Here is a 13,439-nt window from a genome sequence, read left to right as displayed (position 1 = left end):
GGTGTAGACGTAAGGCATCCTGCCCACACACACACACATATTAATCTGCATAATCTTCAGCATGTTGAAGGCGACAGCATAAAAGAGCAAGGAAAAAAAAATAGGACCCTAGGACATTTTATTGGCCCCTTTGATACGTGCCGCTTCCGATCATTGGAAGTTGATTAGTTGACTATATCAAAATGCTTGTGTTTCTAAGTTGTCTAGGTCTCATAATTGACTGTATGTGTTGTTTATGATATACTGTACGACATGCATAGTATATTCAATTGGATGACAGTGGCTTTTACCGATTTATATTATCCTTTATTATTTATATATTTTATTTATTTATTTATTAAAACATATATTAGGCAGGATAACATATGCAGACGAGATGGTAACGTATTTTACATTATGGTCCTGCAAAGATAATACGACAACCTAAAACAATACAGTATACAAATAGTAAAAACTATGGTGGAAATTCAACCGCCGGACATCAACCCGGTAGGCCTATCTCTAATCTAGGTTTCAGGGCCAAATCAATGCGTTTATATAATCTGATGTTTTCATTGCGTTTTCGTTTCACACTGTTTGTCTGATTCCTTTTAATAAAATGTTCCGATTTCTAATCTACATAACATTGAATGAATTTCCATACTATAAACTTAGCACTAGTTTAAATAACAGTTTGTTTGGTTTTTTTTACAATTTTTTACCATTTCTATGTTTTTTTTTATTACTCTTTAATTACTGTATTAGTCATATTTGTTTGATTAATCAGGGAGTTGGTTTAATATAATATGCCTAGCCTATAGCCTATTATAAAACAATGGAAAATATTTTATAATCATCGTTGACGGTTGTTATTTCAATATTGTTAGCTATATACTTATTTAAAATTCTTCTCATGAAAATAATATAAGTAAATCAAAACCGCGCCAGCCTCATTACATGTGGTATTACGCAACAGTACTAGGGAATGTGCGCCACCTATAATAACAACAACGATGACAGAGCTTTAGTGACTCGAACGTATCCGAAGTTATCCGAAGTGACGGAAGGCAGGTTTTGAGGTACTGTGGACAGCGGCGCTATACGATCTTTGCTGTGGACACGGCTGCAGTGAATGGTCGGCTCTGCCACGTTTGAAAGCGTAAGTGTACCAGCATACGACTTGGCAGCAGATGGTGTGTGGAGTGGTGGAGAGTATTTCTACCAGTATATGAGGGGAAAACAGTATTTTAAAGCATTGCTGCTCTACTAGAGGTTTCTTTCTATATTTTGAATTAATCTGAGATATTATTCATTATGAATTTCTTTGCAATAGTTAGTATTTTGTGCTCGGTTTTCGTGACCGAAATATGTGGACTGTCGATGATGCTGCCGCCGAACGTCAAGAAATGTTTGAAGGAAGAGATCCATAAAGATGTATTGGTCACTGGTGAATACAAACTGAGCGATGCTCCCGGACATAAAACTTCTCTGCATGTGTGTATACGTGTTTTTCTACAGCATTGACGATATAAGTTTATGTGGTGGTATTTTAATGCTGCTACTTAGTTTCTAATACTACTACTACTACTACTAGCTAGGGCCTAGGCCCTGGCCTAGTAGTAGTAGGCTAGCCTAGTCCTTCCTAGCCCTAGCCTAGCTAAGTAGCCAGGGCCAAGCTGTAGCCTAGTCTAGGCAGGATTTTTACTATCACATCATTCATATCCTGGTAGACGTCTAATCTACAGTAGGCCTCCAGATTCCTAGTAGTACCCTAGTAGGCTAAATAAATTACAATATTTCATTGAATTTTGTAAGTGTTGTTTTTTTCAGTACATGCAAGTTTCACAATTTACTTAGACTTAGTTTAATAATATATTATATTAGGCCTAGAAGAATAGATAAAAAGTAATTAGGCTCTAACCTTGGCCATGTAAAAAAAAAGAGTTGTTGATCGTCCTAGGGAGGGAGGTGTTTTTTTTTTAATCAGTAATGAAACCACCCAAAGTCAACCATGCCAAGTCTTCAAATACCCCATGTATGTATTGAAAGGCCTCGTGTAAGGTCAAATAGAAAAATTTATTAGATTATCACTCCCACCCACGTCAAAAATTCGGGAAATATTGATGCGGAAATTTAAAAAAAAAAATTTTTCATATTTTGTTAAAAAATTAGCTGTAACTTGTAAGTATGTGTCTCAATATATAATCAATGTATTACATATTGGTTATGTCTCTCCAAATTTTTTTGTCTTTTTTTTGCTATTTTCCAAGTCAATTTTATTTAATATTTTAATGTATCTCCATGCAAATAGAATACTGATGAAAAAATCCAAAAATTGACAACAGGGGTATATCAAGACATTCCTAGATCTATATAACATATTATTACTATATATCCTCTCCTATCTCTATCCACCTCTTCATTTAGCCTGTTTTAATATCATTTTTATGGTTTTGTTTTTTCACTCAGGTTGGTGATTCTAAAGGCCACACTCTCTATAGCAAGGAAGATGCACATGAAGGCAAATTTGCTTTTACCACCGATGATTATGATATGTTTGAAGTCTGCTTTGAAAGCAAAGTTTCTCGAGGTATTAATGAATATACAGTATTGGTATATGTGGCAAAGACAAGCCAAATCAGTCACTGGTCGCAAAAATCGATTTTCAGTTATTAATACAGGGTTAAACAGTAAAATGAGAGCTATGAGAAATGCATGTATAGATATATAAAGGTTAGTTTAGTGCAATAAAATAGATTTCAGAAATTTCGACATTCCAGCATGTTGTGCCCATTATCTCTGAAACACGATTTGCGACGAGTGACTGGTTTGGCTTGTCTTTGTCATGTATGGTTCCTGTAGAAATCAACAAGAGAATTTGGATAAGTCCCTGTAGCCCTAGACCCGCATATCATTGCCTGCTTTGGACAGTACACCAGGAGAAAATCCACTCTCTTTTAGAAGAGTGTACTGAGATCTTGTGTGCTAATGTATTTTTGCACATTAGACCAGACTTAACATCCGGATCATCAAATTTTCTTTTGACAAAAAATTTTATGTCCATGTATAGTGATGATGTGCCTATATATTTAGGCATGTTACATGTATTTGTCAAATAAAATTTGGTAGTCTGAACAGAGCTTTAAAGAAGGACACACAAAAATGACATTGGCAAGTTCCAACCTTAAATAGTGATACGAGAAGTGTTTTTTTATTCCATCTAGAGATTACAGTATTATTAGCTACACATTCTGTTCACCCGCTTATCATTTCCCCCTTATGCCAATTTGAAAGGTACAAGGTTGTGCTACTGACGATTGGAAGGTCTCAAAGGCTACTGTCACACTAGAGTCTCAAGCCTGGCTTGACTCATCACGGGTGAGATTTCAAGCCAGACTTGAAATTCTGGGTTGGTCACACTACCTGAATTTAGTTGGATTGACCTCCAAAATTAGGAAAGTCGAAACAGGAAGTTAGAGCGCTGCCACAATCAAAATACCGGCCCTGCGCGCAAAAAAATTCTTGCGGTCGATCTTTACTTCCTTGGAATCGAACTTCTAAACGCAGCGGCATCATTGACTGTGATTGGTCCACAGCCGACGAGGAAATGTCAATCCCGGTCGCGCCAGGGTCATTCCAGGGTCAATCTGGGTGCTGAGCCGGGATCGAGATAAGTCGATTGAGATCGAGGTCATGCCAGGTGCGTTCACATTACGAAAATCTCACCTGCGGTGAGTCAAGCCTGGCTTGAGACTCTAGTGTGATCGTAGCATTGAAAATGAATGTACTACTGTACCTGTATCATAAATTATGGCACATTTTGATGGTGTAACACCATTGTAGATCAATATCATGATTTTGCCCAAAGACATACTGTAATATTAATAATACAGTAGTGGGATTTAAATTCTTATTTTTTTTTACTTATTATAAAAGGAAAATTTTAATTTTTTTATAGGGGTACGTGGAGCACAACGTGAAGTAAGTCTAGATTTAAAGCATGGAATTGAAGCTAAAAGTTACAAGCAGTCACCTGTACAGCCAGTATTTGCAAAGAGTGGAATAGTAAGAGGTCTGACTGCTCTGATTTTGTATGCATGCAATAAAACCATGGCATAGATTATGCACACCTTTTACATTCTTTTGAAGGATGCTCTCTAGTTAGTGGTAATACTTTTTTTTAAGATTTGGATCTCTTGCAGTTCTCTACTCTTTGGTATCTGTATATGAATAAGCTGAGAGTAGCCTTAGTGAACCGGTGGAGGCTAGATTTTCTATTTGTTTCTGTTTTTCAAAATTAATCTAGATTCAGAATTAAAAAAAACAAAAAAACAAAAAAAAAACACGCCCGGAAGGTGGAATTGAACCACTCTGACGTTAATCAGCTACAGGTTTGAAGCCTGCACCCCAGACCACTGAGGTTCATCCGGGCAGTTAAGCAGACTGACCATTCATTCTTATATAACATGAAGATTTTTATTTTGCTCACAGACTGGTGTCAAATTACTATGTTTTGTAAAAATCAATGGTAAATTTATTAAATTGTTTTGAGTTATATTTTTCAAATTAAGTAAACACATTCTGTGTTTTTTTTGTGTGTGTCGATGTTGTAATTATTGTAGAAAAGCGAAATTGGAATATTTTTTTACAGAAGCTAATTTGCATATCATTAATATTCATGACTTACCTTCACAGCTGGCTAAAGCTGAAAAACTGAAGCCAATGGAAGTTGAATTGCGACGTTTAGAGGATCTTTCCGAATCAATTGTGAATGACTTTGCTTACTTAAGGAAGAGAGAAGAGGAGATGAGAGATACAAATGGTAAAATGCTGTTTTATGGTTTCATGCTTGGTAGATGACCTTCAGTAAATATAGGACACTTAAAAAGAAATAGAAACATGTACTTTTATTTTTAAACTGATTTAATTATTTTGGTATAAAAACACGCACATCAATCCCAGAGGGAAAAATTGTGAGCTTACACACAAATACATTAAACATTTAAAGATGAAATAAACAGCACATTAAATAAGTAAACCCTACATTATATGTACTTTTCTTAAATTTCTCCTAGCATTTTTATTTTTATTGTTAAACGCATTGATGCTTTAGCATAATGCGCCATATAAGCCAAAATTATTATTATTATTATTAATTACAAATCCACACAGTAAAATTTATAAGAAAAAAGTCCATTTCGCATGAAAAATTAAACATTTTTTTAGCTATCATAGCAAATATATGAATTTCAAAATACTATGAATGAGGCATATAAATCAACTAGTGATGTTATCATATTTGTAGCGACAATTCTGTTACAATATTTACAGTTATTAAAATCATTACTTTAAATTTATTAAGATAATTATAGATAGATTATTATTCTTATTAATTCATGATTTAAATATATTTACAAATTAGAATTTAAAAATTCAATATATTGCACTTTAAATATCAAATTAGAATATATAATATGAATTTATTATTTTTAGATATATTTACAAATTAGAATTTACAATTTCAATATATATTTTTAAAAAAAATAAGCATACAACTTGAATACAAACTATTGTCTCTGCTGATAGCATCCAGTGAAAATTTATAAGTAATAAACTAACTATTCTAGTTTAAAATGTGCTACAATTTAGGAACTCAAAGACCTGTATATGATAAAAAATTGTTTCAGCATCAAGTCATAACAATAAAGTTCATTTATAAATAGTTGACCTATCAGCAACAATGTAGAGGGTACAAATAAAGGCCAAATAATAATTTTGCTTTGTTTACTCTTATCAATACAGAATCAACCAACACTCGTGTCCTGTATTTTAGCATCTTCTCTATGGTGTGCTTATTGAGTTTAGCCACATGGCAAGTGTTCTACCTTCGCCGCTATTTCAAGTCAAAGAAGCTGATTGAGTGAAGAATTATATCCCGGGTTACATCCAGTACTGGCATACACAAGATTTTCACACCTAAACACTGAACCATTTTCTCTGGTGATTTCAAGTGAAAACATCAAACCTCCCCCCCCCCTCCAGAAAATAGTATTTTACATATTGATATTAGTCAGTTATTTGATCAAAAAACCACAAAAAAAAGTAGAACTTGTCGCTTCTTTAATATCAAACTCCCTTTAAAAATAGTAGCATCAAGAGGCCACATTGTGATGGGGTTACAAAAAGAAAAGTGAGAGGCTTTTAACATTTGGTTTGAACTATGTGATAACTGGTAGGGAATAAGAATGAAATCCTATTCAAGTCAGTAGTGGAAGCTTTTATGCAGGAGTCCCAAGTTGGTTTAAAGAGCTATCTTATTGTAATAATAATAATAATAAGATTTATTAGCCATGGTTGGCTAACTTCATGGTGATAATATTGTAGTAAAAACATGCACAAGTTTCCTGGCGATACCTGTTTGCTCACACAAATGCAAGAGACCGCGACAATTTCCTGGGGACTCAAAGAATAATTCCGTCCCTGCTTATCAGTAATTGTCATCGGAAGCAGGGTTGTGGCAAGAAAATTTAGTTTGGCATCTCCCCTTCCCTTCCCTTCCCTCTTCTCGCCTCGCCATGCTTTACCTTCCCATGTCTAGCATAGTTATATATAAATTATAATGTATTTCATAATTTACCACACCGTTCTGCAGCCTACGGGTCGCGACCCAATGTTTGGGTCACGAAAGAGATTTGATGGGTCGCATAATCTATTCAGATAGTGAAAACTTTACAATTTAAGTGCGACTTATGCATGCATTATCACAGTTTCATAATAAAAATATACTATCAAAATATGTGTACTTCAGGTATGATAACTTTAAAGTGTGATTTTATTCATTTCAATATGTTAGGCTTTCAGCTGCAAATTATGAGAAAAAGTTTTTTAATTTAATGTGTATGTCTTCGCATAACCCATAAATCTGCAGCACTAGGAGTTTATAATAAAATGACTGTAGATCATTAATTTTTCTTTTTTTAATTAAAAAATATGATAACTTGCGTGATTTTGTTAAAATGAATGAGTAATTCAAAGTTATATTTTCATTTTTATGGGTTGTACATAGTGACTTCTGGGTGATAATATCTTTTAATCAAATTCACAAAATAATCAAGTGGGTGGTTCTTCCCGCTATTCCTCTGGTGTATAAAACGACAGACGTGATTTATTGACTTTAGGTTTGATGGGTCGCGCGCCTGAGTGCTTGACATAATTTGGGTCGTGCGCTAAAAAGGATGCAGAACGGGGATTTACCAAACTGAATAAAAAATTAATATTATATTTACTGTAGTTCTGTATCATTTTTGCTCTTTTGAATCTGTTGATTATGAGCCCTTTTGAGATGTGATGTGCAAATGCAGTGCCTTCACAATGTGTGCAGACTTCAGCTAGAAGTCTAGCTCCCTATAGATTTATCCTCTTTTATTATACAAACTTACCAGTGCTCAAGATGCCATGTATTTTTCCCAAGCCATTACCAAAATATGGTGATGCTAACAGAGGTTTTTATCTCAATTGTTTTTATTTATTGTCATTTAGATCTTTTTTGTGTTATACGAAAATATTGTACTTTTATGTTTCCTTCTAAAATTGTGGACAGTTTAATCTATATATAATTGTTTCTTTTTGATAAATTTTAGTCTTGGTTTTACTTTAAAAACAGCTGTAGAAACTTTTTTTGAGCTTCACAATTGAGCTTTATGTGCATGTGTGTGACACGATTAAGTTGCTATGCATGCATGGTTGCTATTGGGCAATTATTCTTCAAAAATCAATACAGTTTTTCCTTAAGTCAGTGTTATACGAATGGTCATAATTGACTAGCTAAGACTACCTGTTTAAAACTGTTTTATACCACAATATGCAAATCTTAATATAAACATAGTATTTGTTCTTTCTAATAACATTACAGTGAAATTTACTTCATTTAGAAGTCCAACCACTACTAAGTGTATCATATCACTCGCATATTTCATGTTGATGACATTTTGTAATTTGGAATAAACATTTGGTTGTGGTTCTCAATGTATTTTCCTCTTGTTCTATTTAACAATTTGTAATTTCACTTCAGGTCTGCAAACACATACATAACACAGTAAAAGTCTTTATTGTTTTTAAAATTGTATTTATTTCCAAGTATTTGAGACCAATGGCTATACATATACATGGAGATTCCTTTCATCTTTAAACTGTGTCATCACACATATTGCTGTATGGGTTTAACACTTGCCATACTTTGCCATTTACTAAGTCTAAAAGTAATACATACAGTACTGTATCTGTAAAAGGAGGACCAAAAATAGCTAACTAATGTAATGGATGGAGCTTTGCTCATTTGCTCACTTTTCCAAGTACCGTACTCACGCGAATAAGCGCCCGGGCGCTTAAAATATTTTTGCACTTTCTGAGGGGTGCTTATTTAAACGGGGCGCTTATGAAAACAGAGTGGAAATTGAGGGGGCGCTTATGGAAATAGATGAAAATCGAGGGGTTCTTATGGGAAATTATTTTAATAATTAAAAATTCAAGAGGCACTTTTTGAATGAAAAAAAAATTAGGAAAAGATAATCGTCCAGAGAACATGGTTCATAACAAGAATGCGTGAATATTTACATAACAGCAAAATAGAAGATGCAATTAGTGGTGGGTAGTGGTTAGCTTGTTGGCCATCGGCCGATTGGGATGGCAGGATCATTGTATTTTTCTTGAAAACTCAGATGAGAATGTGGTTAAGGTTGAAAAAATAAAAAAAGGGGTAGGACTTGACATAGACAAATATGTAAAAAGCTTAAAGTTGGAAATATACTGTCTGTCAAGGGATTGGAGCTCTCATCTGTCCAAGAGAAATATCCTTATTTTGATATTGACTGAATAATGTGTTTCCACTCTACAGCTCAAATCATGCCAACAACCACAGTCCAAGGATTGATTGGATTATTGACTTGCTAAAAAAAAATCTTATGAGGGGGCACTTATTCAAACGGGGCGCTTATTCACGCGAGTACGGTACTTGTACAGTACATGCTGATGTACTTAATAAAGGCTTACATTAGAAGAATGTTATAATGAAAGACCGATATATAATACAAACTTTATTGCCAATTATCATGGTAAATATGAACGTAAATATTAAACTTTATTTAAAAATGACACTGCCACAATAGTGGCACTCGTATGTAACAGTGATATCGTAATTTTCTTTTTCCTCACTTCAAAAACTTACAAGCTGGTTCTCACGAGAGCCCCAGTATCCGGATCGGGAGCTAACCATTAGCACCTGCGTGAGAACACGCCCGGTCGGTTAGCGCTAACCATTAGCAGTATCTGGATACCGCTAACAGTTAGCAAGCGCTATCGGTTAGCAAGTTGGGCGTGTTTCTATCATCAACCAATCACATGTACGCGTTTACAATTTCCAGTTTCTTATTGGCCAGTGATTCAATCATCATATTTTTGGCATCCGGATCGGGATTTTTTCGGATGGGCGCACAGCAGCTAATGGTTAGCTGGATCCGAATCCTGCTAACCATTTGCAGCCGTGTAAGAACATAGCCAGAGTGGGCTGACTTCCCCCACCCCTTGAATCTGCCCCTGACACGATATATTGCAGGAGCAAGTATACATCATCACTTTCTTGTTCTACTGATTCATCACTCAAATGAATTTACTGTACTCCTTCCTTTGATATTTGATTTTCTTCAGTCAATTTGCTTCATTCTCCACTACTTGTAGATTTATCTCCTTTATCATTTTGAACACCAACAAAACTAAACAAGAAAAATGAAATATGATATTTATTATTTGCATACAGTACAGTAATAATGGTACAGTATATGTACATTATATATTTTGTACTTTTAATTTTGGACCTTGTTTAAATGATATCTAATACAGTAAATAATATAACTTGTACTGTACCAAGGTGATAGGAGCTGAGAAACTGGGACTGACGGTGGTGAAATAAGCACTTGATTGGCTGTGACAGGATGAGCAGTTGGTATTTGAGGGCAGCACAGTTGAAATGAGAGCGAAGTTCCATTAATTTCAACATTCAGTTTTGTCAGAAAATCATCTACTGCTGTCTCGGCTTTTTAGTTTGTACAGAGAAAACAACATAGGTTTACTATTAATTGTAAGGTAGAGTTGAATAAGAAAAATTATTCAAATTTAAAAACTTGGTATACCAATTTTAATTTGTGGTCTGTAATTTTTTTTATTCAAGAGCTAGATTGAATGTTTAGCCTACTTTTTTAACATACACCTAGTACCTTGTTAAATTTCTTGAAAATGGTAGTCTTCATGAATATTCATAATAGATAATGTCAATGATTAACATGATTTAACTGCAAGTCATTTTATCAGTGTCAAATACAGTTGGCATTCCACAAAAAGAGGGAATAACTTTATTGACAGAGTATTACAGTATGACAATTAATTTTAATTTCTTGTTATTAAAATTGTTATATACTTGTTAAACTTCTAATATTCTTGTATATTGTACCTTTTGCAGCTTCTTGTCTTTCCTCATGTTCCTCAGCATGTCTTTTTTGGTTGGTTTTCTTCTGGCTATTATCACTGAGCCCTAAAAGTGTCTCTATGGTTACACCTTGTTGCACTGCTAACTTCCAATCAGATAGTGTCTCTATGCTTCCATGTTCCTACAAATTGATGTAGCCAATAAAATAATCGTGTGAATGGTGTAAATGTATTTATTTATTGAACTACGAATATGAAATTATTCGCACAATATACCATGCAAATACCTGTAGTCTCTTCCAGTATTTACTGTGATGATTTTTATTTGCATACACTGTATAGGCCTAGTCTCTAGTTGTAATAATTTATTGATACAGTACTTGTTATTACTGATAGAGATATGATATATGCCCTAGTAAAATTATACCTCCATGCAGATTTTTTATTGGGCCATAGCATAGGTACTAAATCATCCAAATGAATGCTGGTCACTTCGGCCCAGCCGACACTTCGGACAAAACTAACATGGCCCAGATGACAAATGTAAACCCAAATTATACGTACAGAATTACCTACATGAATAGCGATGGCGATTACACATTATGACAATTTAATTCAATTGAAGTTGAATATTGAATACAATTACTAAATAATAATTCACTTTAGTAATGATAATAATAAAATAATAATTAATATTATTAAACATTTTATTTTTATTATTTTAGTATTATAATTGTAATTAATATTATTCTTAGGCCTAATATTATTTTTTCATTACCGTATTTACTATTCTTATATATTTTTATATTAACCGAATTATTACTACGGTAGGCCCATAATTATATTTTAGTAGAATCTTAACATACCTTTATAAAATACCGTAATGGGAATCATATAAAGCAAAATAACATACATGAATATTACGGATTTATTCAGGTACATTTCCCTAAAACTGGCAACATTCAAGTCTACTGGCTTACTTATAAAAACCGTAACGACTAATCCTGACAAATAAATATTATATGCGGTTGAGCCGCCGGTCATTTCTATGGAACGCCAAGCGCGTCTCTCAGTCAATGTAGTGCGTTAATTGCGGCATACATTCTTATCATTTATTATATATGATATATAATAAATATAATTTAATTAAATAATTTAACAAAATAGTACAAACAACGAATAAGTTAATTGAAATACGCTGCAAACCAAACGTAAAAAATAATCAAGTTATTACATTTTTAATACGATTTTGCATGACTAGAAACAATAAATTTAAATGTGTTAGGCCTATGTTTTTATACAGTATTTACTATGGTTTTATAATTTATATATTTCTATTTTTGTACTATTTGTTAAACTTATATATAATAAATATTTTTTACAATTATACAACTTCATTTAATTTTATAAAAATTTAGTACATAAAATTACATTTTTAATACGATTTTGCAATTATACAACTTCATATATTTTTATAAAAATGTAGTACATAAAAATATCAAAATTCTAATTTTCAATTACACAATTATACATCACGAACGGTAATACGAGCAAATCAAAGACTGACAAGACTGTGGGATGAATATGTAGCTGGTATCTGGGGGGTTCATTCACTGATGACATCGGCAAGCCGACTACATTCACTGAGAGACGCGCTTGGCGTTCCATAGAAATGACCGGCGGCTCAACTTGTCGGCGGCTCAACCGGTCATATCCCCTCCTCTGCCTGCCATCCAAATCCAAACGATGAGCCCGATACACACTCTCTGGCTTGCCTAATATAAACGGCCGGCCAAACACAAGGGCCCAGGCCTAGCCTAGACTTCTTGTGCAATCATTGCGGACCCATCGCTTGCAAACGTTAAAATGAAGTACTTCTGAGCTAATGTATTAAATAGGTACAGTATTCACCTCCATAGACTCAAAGCCTAGGTTTTTGTGGGATCCGGGGTGGAATTACAATTTTATTGTTAACTGTACTCAGGGCAAAACGCTTGAGTAGCACAGTGTTAGCGCGAGCAAGGTGCGCAGGCTCTTCTTCCCTCTACGCATGCGCTTGGTATTAGGTTCTGTAGATCATGTTTTGCCGCGGACCGACCGTACCTATATACCTTTTGAGATCTGAGGATGACGCTAAAGCCCCGGCGCACTTAGCGTTGATGTTAAACATTTTATCTCAAAATTGTATTTTTGTATGTTTAGTTTTAAGTCTGTATTTTGTTGAGATTGTCAATTTGGATGCACCAACCAGGGAGGGGTATTTTTTTTAAATTTTTACACCTCCCTCCTGCACCAACTTTGTGTATGCCATCGATCTTAAGGTGTTATTTTCCATATACATTGATTGATTGATTGATTGATTGATTGATTGATTGATTGATTGATTGATGGGATGTTACAGAAACTTGTTTTTTAAACGCATCTCAACAAGGGTGACGCTGGCGTAGAGGGCGGCATGATATGTTGTGTTTCGGGCATTGCATAGTCAGATAAACATCGTTACATCTTTTTTATACCTCCATGGTTACATGAACACAACTTGAAAACAATCAAACAAAGTAGAGTATGTAATATTATTTGCTGATTTAGTAGGTCATAGTGTATTTATTCAAATTTCTTTAAAAAAAAATCAGCATAAAAGCTCATCATAGCAATTAAAAGTTGACATCAAAAAAATAATTGTATTATAAATTATATAGAATAATATTAGCAAACGAATGCAGAAATCCCCCCCAGAAATTCTCTGAAAAGTTATTCTTCGACATAGGCCTTTACCAATATAAACCTGCCCCTTGGCAGTATACTGGCCTCGGCTGTTGGCAAGCTAGGCTTTACTACGTCGCCTGATGGAGATGAGCCAGGTGGTGCAGCATCCTGCAAAAGTAAATGTAAATGTACATAACAGGCCTAATAATAATAATAATAATAATAATAATAATAATAATAATAATAATAATAATAATAATAATAATAATAACAATAAT

At 34.0% G+C, this 13,439-nt stretch overlaps 2 protein-coding genes and 1 long non-coding RNA gene across 3 annotated transcripts in view; 1 reads left to right on the top strand and 2 right to left on the bottom strand.

The window, feature by feature from the left end:
• The first annotated feature begins 1,077 nt into the window (after window positions 1–1,077).
• Window positions 1,078–7,260, top strand: LOC117107377 (transmembrane emp24 domain-containing protein 10-like). The gene is made up of 6 exons (XM_033249038.1): window positions 1,078–1,473; window positions 2,449–2,569; window positions 3,938–4,001; window positions 4,447–4,453; window positions 4,675–4,801; window positions 5,782–7,260. Exons 1-6 carry the CDS (start codon window positions 1,294–1,296, stop codon window positions 5,901–5,903), a joined length of 621 nt encoding a protein of 206 aa, XP_033104929.1. The 5' UTR covers window positions 1,078–1,293; the 3' UTR covers window positions 5,904–7,260.
• Window positions 7,261–7,765: 505 nt separating this feature from the next.
• LOC117107380 overlaps window positions 7,766–13,439 on the bottom strand; it is a 14,640-nt gene continuing 8,966 nt past the window's right edge. The window contains exon 2 of the long non-coding RNA XR_004445224.1: window positions 7,766–7,813. This is a non-coding gene — a long non-coding RNA (uncharacterized LOC117107380). The remainder of the gene's footprint in view (window positions 7,814–13,439) is intronic.
• Window positions 9,332–12,497, bottom strand: LOC117107379. The gene is made up of 4 exons (XM_033249040.1): window positions 12,367–12,497; window positions 10,481–10,637; window positions 9,898–10,066; window positions 9,332–9,746 (listed from the first exon to the last, which is right to left on the bottom strand). Exons 1-4 carry the CDS (start codon window positions 12,370–12,372, stop codon window positions 9,692–9,694), a joined length of 387 nt encoding a protein of 128 aa, XP_033104931.1. The 5' UTR covers window positions 12,373–12,497; the 3' UTR covers window positions 9,332–9,691.

Source organism: Anneissia japonica, unplaced genomic scaffold (assembly GCF_011630105.1).
Source record: "Anneissia japonica isolate Jap-2015-1 unplaced genomic scaffold, ASM1163010v1 scaffold9668_len1562885_cov226, whole genome shotgun sequence".
NCBI lineage: Eukaryota > Metazoa > Echinodermata > Crinoidea > Comatulida > Comatulidae > Anneissia > Anneissia japonica.
This window is presented reverse-complemented; position numbering and strand designations above follow the sequence as displayed.

Coding starts and splice junctions, on each gene's coding strand:
- LOC117107377 (XM_033249038.1), top strand. CDS start 1,294: ATGAATTTCTTTGCAATAGTTAGTATTTTGTGCTCGGTTTTCGTGACC. Junction 2,570..3,937: donor TGAAAGCAAAGTTTCTCGAG/GTATTAATGAAT, acceptor ATTTTTTTATAG/GGGTACGTGGAGCACAACGT. Junction 4,802..5,781: donor GGAGATGAGAGATACAAATG/GTAAAATGCTGT, acceptor TTATCAATACAG/AATCAACCAACACTCGTGTC.
- LOC117107379 (XM_033249040.1), bottom strand. Junction 10,067..10,480: donor AAGACAAGAAGCTGCAAAAG/GTACAATATACA, acceptor CAAACTAAAAAG/CCGAGACAGCAGTAGATGAT. Junction 9,747..9,897: donor TCTCAGCTCCTATCACCTTG/GTACAGTACAAG, acceptor TTTCTTGTTTAG/TTTTGTTGGTGTTCAAAATG.